Source organism: Loa loa (assembly GCF_000183805.2).
Source record: "Loa loa unplaced genomic scaffold supercont3.35, whole genome shotgun sequence".
NCBI classification, from domain to species: Eukaryota; Metazoa; Nematoda; class Chromadorea; order Rhabditida; family Onchocercidae; genus Loa; species Loa loa.
Window position 1 is genome coordinate 384883 of NW_018108215.1, and position 19192 is coordinate 404074.

Below are 19192 nucleotides of genomic sequence, written 5' to 3' on the forward strand. Positions count from 1 at the left end.
GAGAGAGAGAGAGGGGGAAGTACTAGATAGGTATCGCTTACTTCAAAAACATGCTAATTATTTCTTTAATTACATGTTCAATTTAGGCATTTGATTTTAAAATTTAATTTAAGAGCAAACTTGCAGAATTTTTTTCTTGTTGTTAGTACACGTAGAATTTGTTTTTTAATATGTCTTTTTTAAAGTTATAGTATAGTAAAATTCATTACGACGTGGTGGCACATTTATGACTTCAGCCCTATGATTTCGTTTAAAAGAATACGTGAGTTATGTTTGTTGTCATTATATATATTAAAATTATTCCCAATGACGGGCTTCAGTTACTACATAAAATTAAGTGGTATAGTGAGCATACTATTACCTATGTGTAATTACATCAGCATGTAATGCTGTAATGAAAACTCTAACTTGTGATTAATTTGTATTATTAAACCTTCTTGGTATTATACTGGCCAAATGTAGTGGCCCATCCAATGCTAGGACAACTATGGGTAGGCTAAGAGACTTCATGAGAGACATTTCCATGAAAGTTAATTCAAATTAGAATAAGTTAATGTTATCGTATGACGTCAAGAGTATCGGAAAATAGGATATGAATTGGCCAAGAAAAAATAAAATTCGCACTACATAATGGTGGATACGTGGATACGAATGTTACATATTCACCAATGGAAAATTGAAATGTGAAGTGCTTGAGTCACACTGCTAATGCTTATTGGAAGTAACAGTATTGGAAGTAACGAATAAAGAAATTTGAACTGTTTTTGGATTAGTTTAAAATCGTACTGTCATGTAGTAATGGCTTAGCATTTTTTCGCATACCACTTTGTACAAACTAGCACTTGATGTTACGGATTTTGGATGAAACACGTCTGAGTGTTTTATGAAGTTGACGAGAACTTAGATGACATGAAGTAGTCGAGAAAATTGTTGTTTAGTTTCAATATTACCATCTATTGTTGAATTCAAAACAAACGATAAGCAAATGAGAAAAAAAGAAATTTCAAACATTATTTCTGTCAGTTTAAATAATCATTGAGATCAGAATTATGATGTAGAAAATTAGTGGATGTTGTGGTTGATTTGCTAATGTCGGCCATGCAAACGTAAGCTCGTAGAATTCACTAGGGTGAAAAGCAGGATTTTTTTTTTGGTGCTTTCTAAGTAAGCAAAAATTACACAAGGGTTGATTTGATTTGTTTTGCTTGGTAATAACAATTTCAGCATGCTTGGAAATGGAAGTGATAAGCGATGAAGTTAAATGATTTTTGAAAACAATCCACCGTAATTATCGACCGAGCATATCAACGAAATTATCTTATTTGAAATCAATGAAATAATGATGAAATTTGGTTGTTAAACTGTTGATGGTAACAATCTCGAACGAAAATTTTGGGTCCGCAATGCATTGCTATAGATGAGGCTTTTTTATTTGACAAACATCTGAATTAGTATGATGAAGCTGATATGTGAATTTGGAGCAGTAGTGGAAAAATAATTTGGATTCATTCTTTATATATCAGATAGTTATGAAATGAGCTGCTTAAATTTGATAATTATGAGTTTTAGCACGTATTAGTTGAAATGGTCTGATAATGTTTCGTGGACAAGATCAACATTAGCTTCGTGGTTAGTTTTGTCGAAAAGTCTGATTTCTCCAACTTATCCGTTCAATTTTATCACTATGTAACTTCCAAAAAATTTTCCACTCTTATTAGTAAGTAATAGGCGACTATATATATATATATTTGTTTCGTTCGTCCTTGCCTCCGAAAAGTTCAAAAAATTTTGCCGCTGTCTTTAGCCTTCTTCATTAATTACATTAATGCATAAATTGTCTTGACCTAATCTCTTACTTTTATTTATACACATCTTTGTTTTTTCGCTTCTTTACATTACCTTACCATCCGATCTCCGGCGTATTTTTCCGGCCGCTTAATCATATATCTGTCTACTTCCGCAATATCATCGGTTTTTTGGTTAGTTGACCTGTTCCGTCAGAGATTTCTTTCGTTCGTGGTGTTCCTGTAGGGGAGGAGTCAGTGAGGTCAAGACTTCTGGTGATGAATTGTAGAGTGCGATTGGAGGATTTGAATTTGATGAGATGAGAAAAGAAGGAGGGAGCTGTTGACCGTTTATGAATAGCTTGACGTGATCGTACACGCCCCCTAAGATAGATCTTCGTGAGGTTTAGAAGATGAGTTTTGTGTTAGTTGAAGTCAAAGGCACTATGGGACAAGGTAGGTAGTCTTATCCTTTTTTTTTTCTCAAGTCCAAGTGCGTCAGACTAATTTACAGTAATTAAAGTGAAAGGAAATGCTGTTTGAAATCGGTTTTGCAATAATTCTTGGAGAATTTGAACGAGTTGAGTTCAGTTTTCACTTAATGCAGTTTTAACCAGTTAAATCAATTCGTTTTGATTAAGTTAATGGAAATTTAAGTTGGAGCTATGACCCAAACGTGTAAAATAATCCAACTCTAGTTATTCGAAATTTAAATGGATCAAATTAATTCCATTTAGTCTGATTTAAACAAGTAAAATGAATTGATTTCGCAGCAATTTAATAGGAATTCAAATTATAGCAGTACCACTCTTTTGTTCATATTATTTCTTCAGTTGCTGAATCGTTCTGTACCTTCTGTCATGGAAAAAATTTTCGATTTTTCAGGAAGTGCTAATTGTGCGCAACGATATGGTTATCCATACACGGAAAAAATGTGTTTATTTTTGTGCATACTTTTCTTTGTGGTACTGAATAAACCTCCACAATGTTATGCCATTAAAGGGAATTCCGGACGCACTGGACGTGCCGTGGGTCATAGCGAACAATACATCAAACAGGTGCAAAATGATATATAATTTTTCTTCTTAAATTTCCAGTCATCCATAATAGGAATCCGTAATTTTTTTAAATTACCAGTCATATATCTAATCGAAAGTTAACCAATTTCTGTCTTTACTAGGGTTAATTGGTGAAGGCAAAAGTTGTTTAACTTTCGGCATCCCGACTTAGTTTCCTCGTGTTACGTTGTAGTGCTGAACGAGATGTATTTAGGTATGGTTTTGAAACGGATATTGTTCGGAAAGTGAAACTATTACAAATTCTCCCTCTCATACCACGAAAAGACTGCTGATATGCTGAAGCAGTGTTTCATGAGCGACATTGTAAAATCACTTAGAGGGGGTTTAGGCAATTTTAGAAATCAGAAGATCTTATTTTAGTAAATGCACGACATAAAGAGGTAGTTTGATTTGATTGACTTTTGTGGCTTGAAAAATTATTTGCTGCAATAAAAATTTCAATATTTTAGTTTGTGATTTCTTCTTAGCACTTTATTAAGCAGTTATTTTATTTATTCTTTGTCTATTACTTATCCTGTTATTATTTCGTTATTCTCAATTTTCTTGTTATTCTATCATCATTGTCAGATTTTACTTCTCTAAATCCTTCATTTACTGATAAGAAAACTAGAAGTTTATTTCTAGTATCTATCACCGCTATTCAAAATCAGATTCGCATTTTGCAGATATTTTATAACCATGCGAACTGTATTCATTCTGATTGGGCTTGTAATGAGGAGTGTCGCTTGGAATATGTAAATCGTACTACCGGATTATGCATTTCACCATCTCCAACAGAAACTTGCTTTGGAATACCCATCCGCTACAATTATACCTTTGAAACTGCGAATGTCATAGCTACATTGTCAAAATATGAAGTTCTCTGCAAATTCCCTCGGTACGATTACTTGTTCATAGCACATTCACCTCTATGAAAGCCTTACAAAAAGTAAAGCCGAAGGTAAAGCTAGATTTTATGAAGGTATTGCGAGTATTATGAAAACAGCCAAAAGGTTTTATATGGGTTGATCTAATCAGAATCAGTTCTGCTTTATTCGAGTCCAATCTCACGCGCTTCTATCCTAAGCTGGCAGGGTAAGAGAGGAGAGAAAAAACGGATTACCTTCGTAAAAAAGAAGAGAAAAAACATTATATATTATAAACACTCCTTGTCTGACTTATAAAAATTTCATCGGATATGACACTTTCCAATCTATATTGCTATTAATTCGCAACTGGTTTGTAGATGTTGGTCAGTATTGGGGCCTTTGCTGTGTGCTGTGGCGTATAGGCCATGCTCTAATCGAGCGTATTTCGAAGTTTCAATGGACAAGGTATATTTTGTTACGTAACGTATACAGCTAATAAAAGATTAAAAGAAATTAATTTGACAGTTTACAGAGGCCATCTGTTGTCGGTTCGTTGTAAGTGATCCATTCATGGTCAGGCCATCTCGCGCTGATTGACGAGATAGTTTTGTATCTTTTGTTATTTCCATACTACTCTGTCGGAATACGTATCAGCTAAACTTCAAGTTAAAGCCCAAGAGAGAATTCGTTCATATTAAAAGAGGGACTCTAAAGTAAAGAAGGAAGTTAAAAGATCATATTACTACTGGTAGCTTCGCACAATTACTTTGCTAAATTCCGAAATTATCCGACAAATTGCAGCCAGGCAAAATTGAATTATGGCAAGTGTTTCGGAAGGATATGTGTCAGCAAGCAGTTGAAAAATGTGACTTCCTCTTGGAAAATGGTCTCTGGCCTAGTTTTGTCAACTGTTCAGATACGATCAAAGCGAAGAACGGAAGACGGATTTTTTCGGATGGGTCTTGCACGGTAAATAACAAAGCGTTATAAACTGGAAAGTACGATGTAGCTGTAGTTTGTATGAGAAAAAAAGATAGCTAAAATGGCATTGTTTGCTTCGTTGATCTTTACCAAAAATTCTCTTTGAAAGAATTTCGTATTTCGTAAGACGATTTTTCTTAAATACTGTACTACCGTAGATAAGTCTTTGAAAGTTTTGGCTTTAAATTTTATTTGTTTGTGTGCCCCAATAACACAATAGATCTTTGCAACAGCATAGCAAATTAAACGTAAAGTTTTTGATGTTCTAAAACTTGTCTTCTGTGGCAAATAATAATTCCTTTTATCTCAAAATGAACATGTTTGCCATACTGTCGAAACATCTGACTAGTACGATTGCTAGATAGTTAACAATTAACTTTTGAAATGTTAAGGAATTTGATGGGATCTATTGTCTTCTTGCTTCTTGCTATAATGTTAAGATAAGCAAGTGAATCCACTCCATCAGCATTGCTTTATGAAACTGCGACCAAAATTTCAGGACTCTGCTCAGATCCTGAAATTTTGGGGTAAAAAAATTACTTTCTATATGCTAAACATTGGCTTACGCTAGGTAACTTGTAGTAACTTAAACTTATTATCCCGAAACTGTCACAGTGGATTAGATTCAATTCAGTTTTTGTTTCCATTTAGATGCCTTATGACAAAGAACCCTCAAAGATGGAACTAAAGCAGTGCCTCTGGCCTTTGGTTGGTGGAATAAGTCATAGTAAGCCAATGGCTCGACCGCTTATCGATGATTGTTATCTTCCGTGCAGGTATGCAATTACCCTTAGTTTTTAAGCGTATTTTTTCTTGGAAATGTGTTTTCTACAAATCCAATTCATACATCTAATATCATGTAATGATTTTTTATAGGTCACCTCTAATTAGCTCAAAGTGGTTATACGATGGTTTCAGGACGTTAATTTTCTCCTTTTCTTTATTTATTGTTGTTGGTGGTCTAGTGTGTACGGTAAGGATTGAATATTTTCTTGGATAGAATTCTTTTACCATGCAATTTCAGAAGCTCAAGTCATGCTTAAATGCACTAGGCTTTATTTAGCGGTAACTTAGCACGAAAGATTATTTTCTTTTTATGATAGTATTTAGTTCGTAAAATCTTGCTATGACTACTGAATTCTTCAACCAATTAGCTCTCTGATTTCAGAGAAACCAGAGTTAGTTCGTTTTTGCATACTCACTTCTCAGGAGCACTGATTATTAATGAGGAACTATTACTTATCTTCTGTTCTGGATTGGTTTTGGCAATTTGACTCCATGTTAAAAAGAAGGAAATTACTTTTACATTGAAAAGACATCTCTTTCAGCTTTATTTGTTCATCTTCTCACTTCTCTTCACGAGTGATCTTTGCGTTTATTCATTAACCCATGCACTTTTATGTGCATCAGTTCATTGGTTCATATGGTTACTGAGTTATGCTGATCGAGTGGCAGAACGTGCAATGTGTTTCGATATGTTAAGACGTGATGCAAAAGTTTTAAGGTATTTTAGCAGTTTTACTTAGCCACATATTGTGTTATAAGACAACATATTTTCATATTGAATGAGATTATGTAAAAATACTTTGGCAATTCTTAACTGAATCTTTATATATATATATATATACATATATATATATATATATATACATATATAGGTAGCGAACTTAATATGGGCGTCTATGATGAGAAAATCATCCTTGCTCTGCGAGCTCATTTGTGAAATTGAAGATTTCGGAATTGAGCAGTGAACAGCTTTGGCCTCTGAGACGTCATGAGCCTTTAAGATCTAGTGAGATCAGCAATAAATAAGAATCACTGAAGTTCTTATTTTTAAAAAATTACAGACTTCCTTCCTGTTCCTGTTCATCGTTGCTGCTTAAACATTAAATATGCCTAGTTTTCGGAGTTAGAGATTTACTATGTAACTTATTTAGTCCTTCAGTTAAATTTATCTGTTCATCTGTGTTCATCATCGGCATATGCTACCTTTAGAAATTTAGTAAATAAAGGATTAAAAAACTCTTCAGAGGTTTATTAGATTGGTGCAGCATTCAGTTTTGGCTTTTACATACTGCGATATTATCTGGCTTCTTTTGGTTACTGATTGCATTAGCAATTCAAATCGGTCGACCAAAATTCAGTTCTGACCAAACAATTAAATGGAATAAGCATAATCACCTTAATTTGCGCTGCTTTTTTCTTATTTGTTATTTGGCGGCTGGTTCACTGGCTACAATTGCATTATGGACAGATGCTGTAAGTATTCATTTGTTGTATTAATAATCAATTTAAAATTTAGTGAGAGAAAATATAAACTGAAATTAAAGTGATTGAAATATAGAGAATTCAGTTGACTGAATCAATGTCGCATAAAAACTTCTTTGGGTCACTATCAAAATATTGACCCCAATAGGTTTGTTCTTTATTCGTTAACATAGATAAGCTTATTGCTCCTCATTATTACTTCGCGGGACGCTGTCTAGATAATTGTCTTAATTAATATTACTCTATTGTGCGATGTTCATTGCTATTCATCATGACGGGTGGTCTATCCAGAAAGAAAAGGGACATTTGTTCGTATTCATCTCTTGTTGTTTAGATTGAAACGGATGGTATCACCGGTGTTTGTTATTTCGGATTTCACACGGTAAGAAGTGCGGCAAATCTATATGGTCCGGTTTTGGCCACTTTTATCGTGTTTTTGCTTGCATTTCTTTATTTTCGCAAATATGATAAAGGTAACAAATGTTCTATGATCTCTTTTTTATAATCTCTTAAACACAAATTTAGCATAACATGTGGGAAGAAAAGCACTTTTTGCGTCATATATTTGGAGTAAAACAATTTTCAGATAACACGACAATCGAAACTTCAAATGGATCGAAAAAACGAGACCAAATAGCACTTGTTGTGGACCACGCTGATGATCATATGGGATTATTTGGTCGTGATGATGCTAAGAAAAACGCCTACTCACAAATGGCTTCCTTTTGGCGAAGTATGCTATCCATATACTTTATTTTTCTTCATTTTGTTCTTCCTTAGTTTTTTTTTCCAGTTATTTTTCCCACAAACGAAAATTTTTTTGTTTAATATTTGCATTGTTGATTGAAATGAGAAAGTTTTTCGTTTTATTAGATCTTTGAAGATGAATATTATTAAATTGAAATTTTTAAGCTATAGAATACCTTACTTCCAGGTCTATTTTGCATTACTACCAGTCTCTCGTTTGTCTCAGTTGTAATACTTCTTCACTACAGCTTTTTTAGTGGTACTATTTCGGAACAAAAAGTTATTCTGGATTCCGTGAGGTTGCTTTTCTACCTGTTAATTATTTTATAAATTTGTAGCCTAGTTTATTTTCAATAAAGCAGTCTATCACCCAAAATGCAGCAGCTACATGTTCACATTCACTTTAGTACAACAAAAAATCATTTTTGGGTTCTGAATGTCAGCTCTCCTCAATTCTTGTCGCTGGTCAAAATTCCTGACTGTTTTGGCCTACCCTTTCAGCTTGTATTATTTCCTCTAAGTTACCTGAGTATCTGGAAATATGCACTTTTGATTTATCATGACTTGGAGTAACACTCATTATTATCGAGTTGCTTTTTAAATTGTTAGAATAACTTTATTAGCTCGTAATTTAGATCGCTAAAAGCTTCTGCTTTATTACCACGAAATATTTTTTATTTCTTTATGCAGATGTTCCCTAAACAAAACAATTATGGAAGGGCAGACAGGATGGTTGCATGGAATGATGCGTGATTTGAAATCGGATACTTTTTCGAGGCTAACATCTATCGGCAACAGGTATACAACTAGTATTTTCCTCATGATAAGTTGATATCTGTAGAGAAGGAAGAAGGCGCCATTAACCTAAATTTTTAAAAGATACTTCAAAGAACTAAGCTGATTTTTTTCACTATTAATTTTATTTGAAAAGAAAGATAAAAATCCGATTTCAATGAATCATCTAATTTATTAAATAATTGAGATGCGTTTATGTACTTATTTCAAAACTTTCCGTTAGAAGCTTGGTTTGTGAGCTCCAGGAGTTCTTCGTTCTTCCTCTATGTAGATTTACTAGTCCCATGAATAATATTGAATCTGAAAATGCAAAATAACGTGAATTTTTTCCAGTTTTTTGAGTGCTCCTGGTTGCGAACTGCCATTAAGCGTGGATGATCAATTATTGCCTATATTTCTGGTGTACTTTTTCTTCCCTTCGCTTCCATTTGTCACTGTTATCATTTACGTGTTGGCTGGATTCTGTGGCTATGGGATGATTGGTATTGAAAAAGTGCGGAACAAGTTCAATCCGTTTGTTTTGGCGAAATGCTCAGAATTCACACCAACAACGGAAAAGCAACAGTGAGCTTTTTTTTTTCACTGGGGACAACTTTGTATAATATTATATTTCAATTCCTGCGATCAGTTGATCGAAGTGCAATTGGTCATGTCTTGTTATGTGTCAACTATATAAATTTATATGAGTTGCATTTTTTGGTTGTAAATTGTCTGATAAAAAGGATCAACATGTTATTTTGTAAAAGAAAGTTTTATGTCATTGTACAGATGACTCAGTCATATTTTGATATGATGAAAGAAATAAAAAGTCCAATACAGCTTTACTAGCAATGCTTGTCATAAAAGATGAAAGCTTTCTGTGATGCACATCAAATGTTAATCAGTTTACATTTTGATCGAGGTATGCGCTCTGATTTCTAGACACTTGTGCAGCTTTCTTATGAAATCAGGGTGAATAATTAGGCTGTAATTATGATTTTGAATTTAGACCTGATGATGCGCTGATTACCGATACATTTAATTCTTGTGCCAAAATGGATCGGTCGCAAGAAGTATCTTACAAGAACTGTGAAAATATTAAACATTCGGAAAATAACGACGAAGAATCTCTCGACACATTTCCTACGGAATTAAAAATTAGGAGGTTAGTGTTGAAAGGACTGAATTAATTTTTCGAAGATTGTTGTTATGCCTGCGAAAGTGGCATCTTTCATTATGATACTTCGATGGATTATTTTTCTTTCAGATGTTTGCTATCCATGCTGCAATGACGATAGTTTTCCTGGATTCACTTATTTTTTTTTAGTATATCAGTGCAATATTGATATTGTTGAAATCTATTCGATTATTTTGAAATTGTCTGTTCATTTTCAGATTGGATGTTTTACAAAGGAGTAGAGAAAGAAGAAGACGCCAAATGGAAAATGGGTATTTTTTTTGAAACCAATGGATTCGGCGCAAATGGTAAAATCAAAATTAAAAATTAATTCGTGGTTGTTTTTGTTGTGTTCAAGAAAAAAATTGTTTTATCAGTTCACTTGAATTTCATTTACGTAAAAAAGTTGTGGCAAATCTAAAATGTCCATCCTAATTTCCTTTTAGATTCGGAAAGGATTTAACTAACTGTTTTCAATTCACTAGCATTGCTTTAACAACTTTACTGAAATCGAATTTCTGAATGATTTAGACATTTAAGGTAGATAAGTTTAGTATTTTTTAACTAGTTAAATGGCAGACTTGCTATTTCTTAATTTCCAAGAATTTTAGAAAAAAACCGATGTTACAAGTTACTATTTTACGCTAAATTCAGAAGATTTAACCGCTCATGCAATACTCTGTCGCTTACAAGTGCCGTTGCAGACGACATCCGTCCTTTCTGCTTATCAAAGCGGTCTTATCGAAGGTCACTGGCGTGAACGATGCGTAAATTATGAGAAGCAAATCAAGGCACTTTCAGCTAATTTACGCGTTGCGGATCATGAAATACGACGACTTGCTGGTTTGGAAATCTCGGAATCTATGATTTCGTCAAGTAAAAATAATAATTACATACATGCTACTGTCCCTGAAATTATTTCACTTCTGTAAATAGGGATGCTTAAAATATGTTAACGTAAATACCACATCACATCAACTTTATTTTGAATTTGTTTCTTGTCAAAATTAAAAGAAATTCCTCATTTTATACTTTATAAATTGAAATCTACAAAATATAGGGACAAGCTACTCGTCTCTTTAGCTTGTTTTTAAATTTTGTTTTAAAAGGTGGATTTGTTGGAGATCCGGTGATCTTTTTTTTCCCATTAGTTAAAGCAGTTGTATTAGCTGGCAAGAAGCTTGAGTGTCTATTTTTTGAAGCTTGTACGAAAGTGACCAAATCGTTAACTGTTGCAGTTTTGCTTGCTAATCAATGAATGATTGCTGGAGAAGGTTCATTTTAGGGAAACGAAAATTTCCATTTGCAGCTGGTCCAGTTGGTATGAATTACTCATCTGCTGCTGTCGCTGCAAATCGAATTCCATTGATTTCCACTAAGATCAGGTTGCAGAATAGTCTAAGTGATACGAGGAGTTTAGTTGTTGATAGTGGTATGTTGTTGCTTATGAATGCCAATATTTCGTTAAAATTTGAACGCTGTTCAATTTTCCAGAAATTCCTAGTCTTATCTTTTGTTAGATTGGATGTTAGATATAATTTAGAAATGTTCCCTTCTTTTTTTTGCACATGACTGTATAAATATTTCATCTATTTTTAATAGTTTATTTCAGCAAATCATGCAAGTAATCTAAGAACTGAAAATGTGGTCCCTTCTGAAATATGCGCTAGTTCACGGGATGTTCATATGCAACACAAATTTCACATCGATAAAGAAAATGAAACGATGATGTGTCAGGCGTCATCTTTAAAACCTCGCACTTTCTTTGGTACATCAGTCATGCAAGTTCCATCAGATGAGACTGCAGATGCTGGTCAGCTTTCGGAAAGTTATCATGGTAGTGATAGTTTCAATTCCGATGATGAAGATTCTGAAGAGGAAAGATTGTACAATGAAAAGGCAAGTGTGAACTTTCAAAATTATTTGCTAGACATGGATGACATATTTTGGAGTTTTTCATTATTTATTCATCTGTATTAGTTGAAATGAATTAAGCTGCATTTTTTAATCTTCATTTCATGAAATAGAGTTAAATAACATACTGATTAAAAAAGTATACTCTTATGAGGCAAAAGATATGGCGGTATGCAAAACTTTGTATATTTTGATATACATTTTCCTTTTTGTTTTTTGCTTTTTCAGGTGGCAGAATTGCAGAGGAGGAAACAATAAGGAAAGAGATTTGATTGACTTGTCTCTTATCGCAATCACATAATTTTCCAGAATATTTTTTAAAAAAGTTTCAATTTTTACTGTTTCGATTCATTCCGCACTGCTACGCTTAATTAATAACAGTTTTTCTTTTTTTCCTGAAATTATTTCTATCCGTTATAATGTCTTTCGTTATAGTCATCCGGATTTCTGGATTTATTTTGTGCTGGTCGTTTTACTTCATATTTTTTCAATTTTCTTTTTTTCTTTTGCCATAATCTGCGTTAGAGAGATGAGTGTCGAACTTGTATGCACTTAGTAATATCAATTTTGCGATAATTCGATGATGATTTTCTAATTTTTTGAAATATCGCTGGTTAAAAAGGCTTAATTTATTTCTTTTTATATTATCGTTGAATTTTCTGTTTATGTCATTATCTCATCCTTGTTAAAGTTTCTCTTTTTTTGTCAGTCAGAGTTGTACGTATTTCATGTTGTTGCAAACGGACTCAAATTTCAACGCAAGACAAACTGCTAGAATGAACGCCATAAATTATTAGCGCCAGATCAGTTTTGTTTTTCTTTTTTTTTCAACTATTCAAATGTTTTAGTCCAGTAAACAGTGAGATAACATTATCTTTCTGTAGAATTAGCGAATCATTAACTTGGCATGCTTTCAAGATTCTAGTTACTCAATATTAACCGATATATAATATTTGTAATTCTGAAATATAAAGTATTGGATATGGGTTCACTTCAGAATGAAGCTTGGAGAGTGTAGTCATTCTTATCGGATTGTCTTTCGGTGAATCTATTTCAGATTTAGCTGAGCAACTCATTTGTTTTACAATTTCTTTATTTTAAAGTGTTTTCGATTGTTTTCCTTTTTCTTTTAGTAGGAAATAAGCAAAAGTGATTATTTTAGTTTGTTTGCTTACATTTTTACGATTTGATGCTTATTACTAAGCAAGACTCTCCATTCTTTCAATTGTGCATGGCTGATTATGTTTGCTCATATAGACTGATTTAGATTTTTTGGTAAGATGCATTTTAAATTGGATTTTTCGAGTATATTTCAATATTGGAGCGAACTTTGCGAAATGGATAAATGTTACAGAAGTACGGAAGGAAAAAGAGAAGACAAGAAGCGAAGAGGAAAAAGCAGGTTATCCCGTGATATTTGATGCTTCAATTCAGGGACTGTATCGATGAAATTAGATATCGCGGGTTCACCTGCACAACATATATTTTGTTTCTATGAATAATTTTCTTTGTCATCTCGATAACCTTTGTTTGTTGAAATCATTTCGCCTTTTTTCATCAACTTTTAATCTAATTTTTGCAAAACCAAATTTTTATTGCTAATTTTATTGTGCTCATGGTTTCTTTTCTAAGCCTGATTTTCTCTTTATCAAGCTAGCATACACTTCAAATTTGCTACGAGTTTTTTTTTGTTCGGATTTATTGAGACATTTTAAGCTAACCTGCAATTCTTTAATTCCAAAATATTTCACGCCAAGTACCTGTTTTTTCTAATTGTCGTTTTTTCTCATACTTCTAACTGTTTCCAATCGTTGATTCAAAATTTGAATAGCTACTTTGATACTTAATTTAATCCATATTCTCATTGGTATGTTTCTTAGCAGCATTTCATACACAGCAATACTGATAATTTTCAGTTTTATACCTTTTATAACAGTTTATCTATGCATGTATATTGTAGAACTTTTCAATACATAGCATATGTCATTCGTCACTTTTAGCTAATTCAGTGAGATTGAAGGATTTTTATTGTTTCATTTCTTGCGCTTATCAGGAAAATTCCCACATTATCTATAAATTTTTGTCCTCAATATTGCCATCCTTTATCTTTCAAATTCTTTCTTTATCGCTTAACTGATAAATGTTATCACTTTAATCTTTCTTCGTCAATTCTGTTTGATAATTAAATTGCTTGAATGATTTGATCTATCCCAAATATACGATCTGAATGTTTATTTCTATATCTTAACCTCTTTTCTTTCTTAGCATCTCTTAGAAAAAAATGCATAAATAACTATATTAAGCAATAAGATATGAGAAGTTATAAATTGAGGTAGAATAGAAGTTTTGAGAAAAATATATTAACAGTGGGTATAAGTGAAGTGGAAAGTAAAATAGGAAAAATATGTATGTACTTCAATTTCATAAATAAATCAGTGCGGAAGCTGCAGTTATCTTTTCCATTTCATTAATACATTTGTCTATAAATGATCGTTTATCAATGTTTAGAAAAAATCGTTTTTTTTTCGTTTTTCTCTTCCGTTATGTTTAATTAATTTGTCATGTGCTGTATTTTTACAAATAAAAAGTTTCTTTTGTAAGTTAACTGTAAACTTGTACAGAAACAAAAGCTACCATAAGCTTTTTTGTAAAATATTTTTTTATAAAATGTCTTCGAAATTATTGGGATTCGGAGCGTATGTAAGTTTAATCCAATTAGATCTATTTGTTGGTGTTATATTTTGGTCGAATATAACTTGCGATAAGAAATCATCAAAACTATCTGATCGTTCGATATACTTCCTGATCTTCTGATGATGGTAAAACTTTAAGCAGGGCGCAGCATTTCAGCTTATTTCAGCAATATTTGCAGATGTTTGGAAAAGTTTGACATTGATACGCATTAAATTTGTTTCGTCCATCCGTTTTCTTAGATCATTTGATACTGTCGAACTTTTATGGATAAGTAAACATCATTTACCGTTGATTTAATAGCTAATGCACTTTGAAAGAAGGAGTTACTTCTTTTTCTATTCTTTTTTTCTTTTTTTTTTTTGGCAGAATGATCCGTAATCATTATTCTTTTCTGTATATCTGCAATGAATAGAATTTAAGTATTTCAGCCTTGTCGGAGAAAGTAATGCAAGTGATTTCTGGACGATATGTTGCGAGATGTATCGTTTCATTACCAAAACGATGGTCAAGTAAATATTTCTGGATGGAATTTGTTTTTTGTTCTTTTTTTTCTTTGATGGAGAAGGTGGATATCATTTTATTTTATCTTCATAAATATGGAAATAAATAGCAAGTCTGTTCTTTGGGAAATAAAGGAAAAAGTATGAAATTAGACTTTGAAAAGATTTAACGACATTAATATTGATTATACAATTGGTTAATCCTAAAAATCCCTACATTATAAGCTGTTTTTCACGTTCAGCATGTTTCACTTCACTGAGAATAGCTGCCGCAGATATGGCGCAAATTTGTAGGATATATTAGCTAATCCTCTTAAAAAGCCAATCTTGCATCTGATCTTGGTTTATAAATATAGGAGCCGTTACATTATCTTGATGCATGACAGAATGTATCGTGAAGGTTTCAATAAAGTTCAAGAAAGCGCTAGATTGTAGTTGGAAATAACCAAACAGTTCGAGTGGTTATCGTTATCCTAACTTTTGTGTGAATTAAATTAGAAGCTTAGACTATCAGTATTTAAAATCATCTTTGAAAAGATAATTTACGGTCGGTTGTAGAAGAATTACAAATCAGCCATGGCCATGTATTGAATTCTCCTTAATTGGGTTGTTATTGAGAAGAATGTTGCAGTTGAATATCATTTGTTTCAGGTGATAGTTTGGTTGTACATCGCGACAGCGAAATTAACAACTGCAAGACACCTTTTAAGTTCACACCAGAAAATATGAAGCGTATAGAAGTGATGGTTTCAAAATATCCACCAGAATATAAGGTGGTTTTTCGTTTGTTTCTTATTTTTGATGTGATCAATATTATCACCATTTACTGCATCCGATAACGATCTTTACTCTGCCATTCAATAATTTATTCTGAGACGTCAAATGTCGTTTCAATACGCTTTTTATAGTCTTAGATGACACCAAAATTTCCTTATATCGTAGTAAATGGTAATTCAAATGAAAAATTGAAGATGCATAAGTGTTTCAGAAAATTAAAGTAAGGCGAAAGCATGCTTTTCACGCTAGTGCGATTGTTTGATGTTTGGGGATTGTTATATGTGAGCATCTTTTGTCGTATTTGTCGTATCTTTTGTCATCTTTGTCTTTTAATTAGTCCGTTGGTTGAATATTTATTTTTCTGTAGCTGCAGAGTAACTTATAATAAGAGCATAATATAATATCATCATAATGCTATCTTTTAGTGTGGTGCACTTATTCCCATGTTAGATTTGGCACAGCGGCAACATGGATGGTTACCGATTTCGGCGATGCATGAAGTTGCTCGTATTTTGGGTTTGTCTTTTTTCGTTCTATTCTTCATGCTTTAGGATGAATTTGTGATTTAATGCAGTTGAAGTGTTAAAATTTCTAGTGGATTCTGGATTTCCTTATAAAAATTTTCACCTTATAAAAAAAAAAGAATCCGCTTTTATTACTTAGGAATTGCACGAATGCGAGTGTACGAAGTGGCAACTTTTTATTCAATGTTTAATCGAAAACCAATGGGGAAGAATTTTGTGCAAGTGTGTGGGACAACTCCATGTATGCTTCGAGGTGCTGAATCGATTATGGAAGCTATTACTAAAAAACTTGGTAATGGAACAAGTTTATCGGTTGCTCGCAATAATAAATCATTTGTCTGTGTTATTGATGCTGGAAAAGAATTCGCTGTTATATTGTCTATTCTACAACTTGAAACGACTTTTTATGGATTCTGTATTTCATAACTGTTGCATTTCATGCCTCACTTATCGTCCCAGTTATATAAATTGTGTGCTGAAGCAAGATTTAGCACTTTAAAAGATTATCATTTTTATCAGTGTTTAGCTTCATTAGCTTCATAGATTAGCAAGTAACACAAGTAGGATTTTGTAGAAAATTTAATTTCATGGAAGTAAATGAGTCATTTTCATGATGCTTTACGGGACTAGGAATTGATTATTTCAGGTATCAAAGTTGGTGAGACAACAAGTGATGGTTTATTCACATTGGCCGAAGTGGAATGTCTTGGTGCATGTGTTAATGCACCTATGGTTCAGGTGAGGTTTCGTCGTATCTAGATTTTACATAAATAATCTGGACATACTGTGATTCAATTGACTCATCGAGATCCTGGTTGAATTTTTTTAGCTACAGTTCTCGTGGCCGTTTCGCTCTTTCAAATTATTTGTGAATTGCATTTGAATTGAATCTTATTTCGAATGTCAAAAATTTGCTCATAACTTGTAGTTTAGATCAATGACGATTATTATGAAGATTTGACACCGAAGGATATCAGCGATATCTTGGATGAATTTAAAGCAGGTAAACGGCCAAAACCTGGTCCACGAAGTGGTCGTACAGCTGCAGAGCCAATCAGTGGCCTAACGACGCTTACAACACCACCAAAACCTCCAGGTTTTGGTTTTCAACCAGGGATTTGAATATTTGCAAATAGTCATTCTGTTACTGATTGATGTATATGTGATATTCCACAGTGCATGGGAAGTTAAAATTTAATTTCATCTATAGGCAGGTCTTAAATCTTTAGATATTGCAGCAAACACTGTTTATCGGTTAAAAACGTAGTTGATCTGTGTTTTCTTACTGTAACACGAATCATAGCTTTCAAATTTAATATGTCTTCAATATACATCATTATATATATATATATATATACATATATATATACTGCAAAGAATATTGTAAAGAATCAGAAATTACAACGAAATAGCGTTATAACGCCGGATGTGACGTACATTTGAGCACCTTTAAACAGGTTCATATTGCCTATTTTCAAACTGTTTCGTTCTGTCAGTTGTCGAGAATGTTGCTGTTGTTGCTGCTGTTCAATGTGGTCAAAAAGATTTCTTAATTTCGGGCATATTTACGAAAATTTTTATGAAATGAATTAGACAGGTTCGGGAAATCATACTACATTTCACTTTTATTCCTTTTGTGAAGCAACAAATTTCTGAAAATTAACTCAAACAAAAGGGTAATGCTACGCTATCCTAACTTTCTCATTTCTTTATACAAAAAATTTTTTCTGTTTGACTGTGACGAAAAAACCACGAACCAGACAAAAAAAAAAGAAAAATATGGCAGGTTGACACATACGACACATATTCAACCATACTTATCTAATAGGAGGATAGTGTGGTGAAATATTCTTTCGATGGTGGTCTTGCTGAATTTTTCAAATTTATTCATGATATATACCGAAAAAGCAAGTGAATGAATGATTCGTATAGTTTGAAGAAGGAATGTCACTGGTGGATAAATTAAATAAAGACAAAATATGGTCGGGATTTTTTCCCTCGCTGAAATGATCTGTATATGATAGAAATTGTTGAAATGAACGAATAAATGAATGGATTATTTAATGAAATTGCTTATCAACTTTTGGAATAGTCATTAGTCTAAAGATCATTCAGATGATAGAATAGGGAAATGAACTATCCAATAAGTGCTATTATTCTAAAACATTTAGATATTTCCCTAATGCTTCTTTAGATAACAAAATCGGAACCGGGATTCTATAAGAAAACGAATATGAAAGAAAAGGAGCAATCAGAAATTGTATTGCTTGTATGTGTTTTTATGAGTATTCCTATTCTTGATTTGATTTGTCTCAAGTATTAGATTCAGTTATATTACTGAAATTAAGTACAACTTTTCAACATATAACAAGCCGTCATGTACGCATAGCATATTCATAGTTGTAAAGGCGAACTTGAAATTCAATATTATGTTAAATGATCAAACGTTAAAATATCTAATACGATTTGATAATTTATCATTTGATCTTGTAATTAAAATCCAATTACAGCAACTATCTAATTAAAGCAACAAAGTGAACTTTTTTTCCTCTATATTCCTTAAAATATTCAAAAAGAAGACGGAGGCTTTTTCTAAAACGGAATAAATCGGATAAACCATTTTATTGGACGTTCGATTGTCCCGATTGTCCTATATTATGAATGCCATAATTAATGATTATACAATTAATCAAATAAAAGAAGAATGTTGATTTGCTAGATTTCATGACACAATTTCTACTGATATAATCAATTTAAGATCATGCATCATTTCAGATTATTTTCAAAATTTTATTTTTCTTTGCTTTCCCAATTATTTTTTGTTTGTATTAAAAAAATAAAGAAGGAATATTTCGGGTGCCGTTTATTTATTTTTCTTCGCTTTATCATTTAATTAAAGTAACGAGCAACATCGAATGCTGCGATAAGTTAGAGATAAATCTAATTTAAAAAAAAAGGTTGTAATTAACTAGAGAATCAAGTAATTAGTATCACAACTTGCTACTATTATTATTATTATTATTATTATTGTTATTATTATTATTATTATTATTATTATTATTATTATTATTATTATTATTATTATTATTATTATTATTATTATTATTATTATTATTATTATTATT

At 32.3% G+C, this 19192-nt stretch overlaps 2 protein-coding genes across 3 annotated transcripts; both read left to right on the top strand.

The window, feature by feature from the left end:
• Positions 1–1606: 1606 nt before the first annotated feature.
• LOAG_05847 (hypothetical protein) lies at positions 1607–11638 on the top strand (the record flags this gene model as incomplete). The annotated part of the gene is made up of 19 exons (XM_020446988.1): positions 1607–1629; positions 2670–2842; positions 3529–3740; positions 4089–4176; positions 4513–4680; positions 5344–5468; positions 5569–5665; positions 6021–6196; positions 6723–6951; positions 7295–7433; positions 7547–7693; positions 7895–8006; positions 8398–8505; positions 8836–9066; positions 9491–9646; positions 9877–9930; positions 10290–10534; positions 10944–11090; positions 11271–11638. Exons 2-19 carry the CDS (start codon positions 2717–2719, stop codon positions 11636–11638), a joined length of 2928 nt encoding a protein of 975 aa, XP_020302735.1. The 5' UTR covers positions 1607–1629; positions 2670–2716.
• A 3050-nt stretch (positions 11639–14688) lies between these two features.
• LOAG_05848 lies at positions 14689–17369 on the top strand. 2 transcript variants are annotated; one of them, XM_020446989.1, is made up of 7 exons: positions 14689–14775; positions 15418–15539; positions 15755–15824; positions 15969–16059; positions 16207–16359; positions 16714–16805; positions 17001–17369. In XM_020446989.1, the coding sequence occupies exons 3-7, from the start codon at positions 15777–15779 to the stop codon at positions 17187–17189; spliced, it is 573 nt and encodes a 190-aa protein (XP_020306748.1). In that variant the 5' UTR covers positions 14689–14775; positions 15418–15539; positions 15755–15776; the 3' UTR covers positions 17190–17369. The 2 variants fall into 2 exon arrangements, with proteins under 2 accessions (XP_020306748.1, XP_003141433.1); XM_003141385.2 differs by lacking the exon at positions 15755–15824.
• The last annotated feature ends 1823 nt before the right edge of the window (positions 17370–19192 follow it).

Coding starts and splice junctions, on each gene's coding strand:
- LOAG_05848 (XM_003141385.2), top strand. CDS start 14,712: ATGCAAGTGATTTCTGGACGATATGTTGCGAGATGTATCGTTTCATTA. Junction 15,540..15,968: donor AATATCCACCAGAATATAAG/GTGGTTTTTCGT, acceptor GCTATCTTTTAG/TGTGGTGCACTTATTCCCAT. Junction 16,060..16,206: donor TGAAGTTGCTCGTATTTTGG/GTTTGTCTTTTT, acceptor TTTATTACTTAG/GAATTGCACGAATGCGAGTG.